The following is a 4,367-nucleotide window of genomic DNA, read 5'->3' on the forward strand; positions in this document are numbered from 1 at the left end:
TTGCTGCACATTTGCGCAGAGTGAAGTAAAGAGGAGACCAGCTGCACAGGCAGGCTGGAATTGAGATGATCGGTATCGGCAACAAGAGCCAATGATCGCCGATCACCGATCATGCACTTTTTCACGAAAATCGGCCCGATTATGATCGGTGACCGATCGATCGGCACACCTCTAACAAGCAGACTATTTACTTTAAAATCCTTTTTATTGCAATAATATTAGCATGATAACCCCTCAGGTCAGACGGTTTTTCATATTTCCTGTCAGCCACTGGAATTTTTGGATGAGAGCCATTTTTCAAAATGGCCACCATTTTTGAACCTTTTAAAAGAATTATTGTCATAAAATGTTCCCCATCTTTTAATGAAGTTTTTGTCTCATGTTTTCCTCTTTGGTCGTCATGTTCATAAAACTTCAAAATGCCACAGAATCAGAAACTGAGGACTTTATTGTTAGCGAGCCTTAATGGTTAGCGTTAGCTTCTGATCATTTTTATGTGGTTAGCAGTTTAGTATTAGCAGAGCTAAGATTCTTGTTTATCAAATTAGTGAAGCTAACTTTTTGGTTAGCTGTGCCTAAACATGGTTTCTATAAGATTTGTATTCATTAACGATAAATATTGGCAAACTCAGTGCAAAAATAAATTATCCTTGATAAACATGGCAGCCATCTTGAATTTTTTCAGCCACTGACGTTTTTGGGGTTTTTTAATCATTAAAGTTCTTTTCCAAACAATAAAATCAGAGGAGCTGAAAAAAAGCCGACAGTTTCAGGAGGAACACCTGGACCTCAGCTGAAGCTCCGCCCCTCTTTTGTCCCGGTCCGGTTCCGAGGCGGTTCTGATGGTTACCTGGTCAGTGAGGAACAGGTGCTTATCCACGGTGCCGAAGCGTCTGGCGATGGTCAGCAGCTCCTTCTTCTGATCGTCATCTTTGGGCAGGTTGGCGAAGAACACCACCTTGCTGCCGTGGCCGACCACGTCCCTGGAGGGCCGGTCCGCCGCTGGGTCCGCGCCCCGGTGGGACTTCTGCACACAGAACAGGCATGAGTCCGGTTCCGGCGGTTCCGGAAGTCCACCTGTCGGGCGGCAGCGTTACCTCGATGACCATGAGCCTCTGGGACAGGTAGAAGGTGACGGGCTTCCCATACAGCTTGGTGGGATGCTGCTTGTAGAAGGCCACCATGTTGGCCGCCGCTTCGTGGCTCTCCATCTCCAGGAAGGCCTGAGGGGCGAAACGCAGCGCTGCCAACCGGGCCGGACCGGACCTGGTCGGACCGGATCCGACCCGGCCGGACCGGGACCAGTACCTTGTTGGACAGGATGAGGTGCTCCCGCAGGCGGCCGAACGTCTCGGTGAAGGCGAACAGCGTCTTGTTGCTCAGAGGCTTCCTGTCGTACTTCACCACCACCACCCTGCTGCGGAGCTGAGGACGACACCAGAACCGTCAGACGGAGCGGGAACAGAACCGGGTCGGCGGACGGAGGTCCGACTCACTGTGTTCTGGCCCATGGGGAGTTCGGAGCGGCCGCGGCCTCCTGCAGACAAACAGAACCGGTCAGAACCGAGGAGACGGAACCAGACCAGCTTCCCGTCAGGACGTCTCACCCCAGCTGGAGGACATCCCGCCTAGCGGTCCGGAGGACATGGGCGACGGTCCCAGCAGGCCCGCAGACAGGTTGGGGCCGTCCCTGCGACCCAATGACAGCCAGATGTTACCGACTTGGACTAGGACACTAGGAGACTGGAGTCTCTCTCTCTGTGTGTGTGTGTCTCCTACCTCCTGCCAGGCTCCCAGTCTGGGTACCTGAAACAACATGACAGCCATCAGAGAACACCACAGCTCCCAGTTCCCCCTCTGAACCAGTCAGACTGCTCCAGACGTCACCATGGCAACAGCATCACTGTGATAATGCTTTCTGTTTGTGAGTCGCTGCTGCTCTGCTGAGGGCCAATGGACAACGTTTCTAATCTATTCATGCACCTTTTGAGAAATCAATAGGAGATATGAAGGACATTATGAATAAAGTTAACAGAATGATGGATTTTCCAGCTACATAGTGTCAAATTACATCATAATCCAGTAACTATGTCACCTTCAGTTGTTATAAAATGTTTTATACATCAAATATGATTTAAAAAGAATTTGACTTCCTGATTTAACATATTCAAATTGTTCCTCCGTCTCTTTAAAAACTCCTGCTTCTCCTGAAGCTCCGCCTCCAGGAAGTCGTCCCAACATGACTCCTCTTTAACCCTTTAATGTTTTACCAGCATTGCTCCGAGCAGCAGCTCCTATAACGACCTCAGCAGGTGTTTGCCAATTGCTGCCGGCTAGTCTGGAGAAGCGAAGGGGAGAAGGAGTTTGACTTGAAAGGCGGGGTTGGGCCACCCAGGCGTTTAGCAGCTGAATGGTTGCCATGGAGATTAATGGACTTCTCAAGCATGAAAAAATCAGAGCAAAAAAACATGATGGAAAATCAAAAAGTTGGTTTTATGTAACACCGGCCCTTTAAACAACAATTTGACCTTCATATCCCCTAGCATTAGCATCAATGCTAAAGCTCTACCTGTTATTAATCAGTCACTCCAGGGAGATGCGAGTTCATGTCAAGTACAATCACAAGTAGTCGGCCACCAGCTGTGCAAGTTCTCCCAGGTAAAAAGGCGAGGCTGAAGCTGACATCACAGGTCAGGGGTCACGAACCAGTTCAGCATCAAGAGCCAAATTCAGCTCATCGTCACCATGAAGAGCCACACAGCAATTTCAAGATTAGCTTCATATGGCATTGCTGCTGAAAGTTATACCCTGTGTCAGTGGGACGCCTTTAGATTCGGTTTGTTACTCCAAGAAACTTTTTCACGCGAGTGAAAACAGGAAACGATTCAACACTCAGAAACTTTGGAGCTTCGTGAAAATGTCTCAGGACATTTCTGAAGTATGTTGGCAACTTACTCGCATGGCTCAGATTTGTATGTATTTGAGGTGGTAACTTCTAACATTTGCATATTTTACACTTTAAACATTTTTTGAAACACCACAAGATCATCACTGGTCCCCATTCAGCCCTTTTTACATCTTCCTGCTCAATAGTCTTAAGGGGGCATTTAACATAAACCTGTAACACCTTTAAACATTTGGAACATGAGCACTAAATTAAACCTTCACGGGTTAAACAGCAGGCCTGACGCTCCGTAATAAATATTCATGTAAACTGTCACAGGAGTCCGTTTCCTGCTGTTTATCTGAAATGCATGAACCTGCCACTCACTGCCATGTGCACAGCACCGCTGGGATCAGAACCGAGTAGCGGCACCAGAACCTGCTGCACAAACTCTGACCTGTTCGCTTCTAGCAGCAGCTTATCCTGCTTCACTCTGCGCCACAATCCCTGGATGCAGCACGAAATAATGAAATAATGCAGGCGACAGGAAGTCAGAGTGTTATCACTGTTTATAATATCATACATTATTGCTAGAGCATTAATCAGTCTTACATTACTATAGAGTGTTGTGATTTTCATTTGGAAGCGTTTGACCTTCTTATTGTCTCCAAGGACTGATTGTTCCCTCCACCCTTGGGAGAAATCGCTGTCAAGGGAAAGGGCGACATGACCTGTGTAGACAGACAGAGCTCACATCTGTTTCCTTCTCCTAAATAACAGGCCGGCTCCAGCTGAGAGGGCAGAACGCTCAGGGAGCAGCACTTTGATGAAACTTCTCCTTTTGCAAAAGTTCGGCCATAAAACTCACATAAGTCGTCTGTGGTTCTTTCTTTTCTATGTAGGTTTGGAAAATACCCATCAGAGCCCCGCAGAGGAAAGCAGCTTCCTGCGGTCGGCCCTCCTGGACCCTCTGATACCGCAGCACCGGCTTCACATATTTCACCACCTGACTGCACGCTGCTTTAGTCGGTGCTGCCTTCAAGGGGATGGGAAATTTCAGAGCCTCAGGTTCGCCACCCCCATCATTAGTAGACCTCAACTAAGAGACAGGATGAGGAAATATCTAAAAAATAAAATCATATTGTCTGATGTTTTTAAGAATTAGCAAATTATGGTGGAGACCAAGTATTTATTGAATAACAAAAGTTATTCTCAGTTCTTTGTTACATTTCCTTTGTCAGAGGTTTTCTGGAAGCCTTCACACTGCTGCTGGTGCGTTGGCCAGTTGCTCCTCTGGATCAGGGCAACACAGACCATCAACTGGGTCTGTGAGGCTGGCGAGGAAACTCCAGGACCTGGAAATGTCCGGCGGAGCTCCGGTGGCTCCAGTGAACTGGTTTCCCTCCGGTGAACTGGTTTCCCTCCGGTGAACTGGTTTCCCTCCGGTGAGCTGGTTTCCCTCCGGTGAGCTCTGGTGCCTCTG

The 4,367-nt window shown here is 48.1% G+C and overlaps 1 protein-coding gene across 2 annotated transcripts in view; it reads right to left on the reverse strand.

Moving 5' to 3' along the window:
• Positions 1-709: 709 nt before the first annotated feature.
• Positions 710-4,367, reverse strand: part of LOC103132423 (matrin-3-like) — an 8,917-nt gene continuing 5,259 nt past the window's right edge. For both annotated transcript variants that reach the window (XM_007544228.2, XM_007544229.2), the window contains exons 4-9: positions 1,780-1,806; positions 1,608-1,690; positions 1,497-1,537; positions 1,309-1,425; positions 1,098-1,223; positions 710-1,027 (exon numbers count right to left, since the gene is read on the reverse strand). In XM_007544228.2, the coding sequence (XP_007544290.1) occupies positions 770-1,027; positions 1,098-1,223; positions 1,309-1,425; positions 1,497-1,537; positions 1,608-1,690; positions 1,780-1,806 (652 nt within the window). In that variant the 3' untranslated portion in view covers positions 710-769. The remainder of the gene's footprint in view (positions 1,028-1,097; positions 1,224-1,308; positions 1,426-1,496; positions 1,538-1,607; positions 1,691-1,779; positions 1,807-4,367) is intronic.

Source organism: Poecilia formosa, unplaced genomic scaffold (assembly GCF_000485575.1).
Source record: "Poecilia formosa unplaced genomic scaffold, Poecilia_formosa-5.1.2 Scaffold1048, whole genome shotgun sequence".
NCBI classification, from domain to species: Eukaryota; Metazoa; Chordata; class Actinopteri; order Cyprinodontiformes; family Poeciliidae; genus Poecilia; species Poecilia formosa.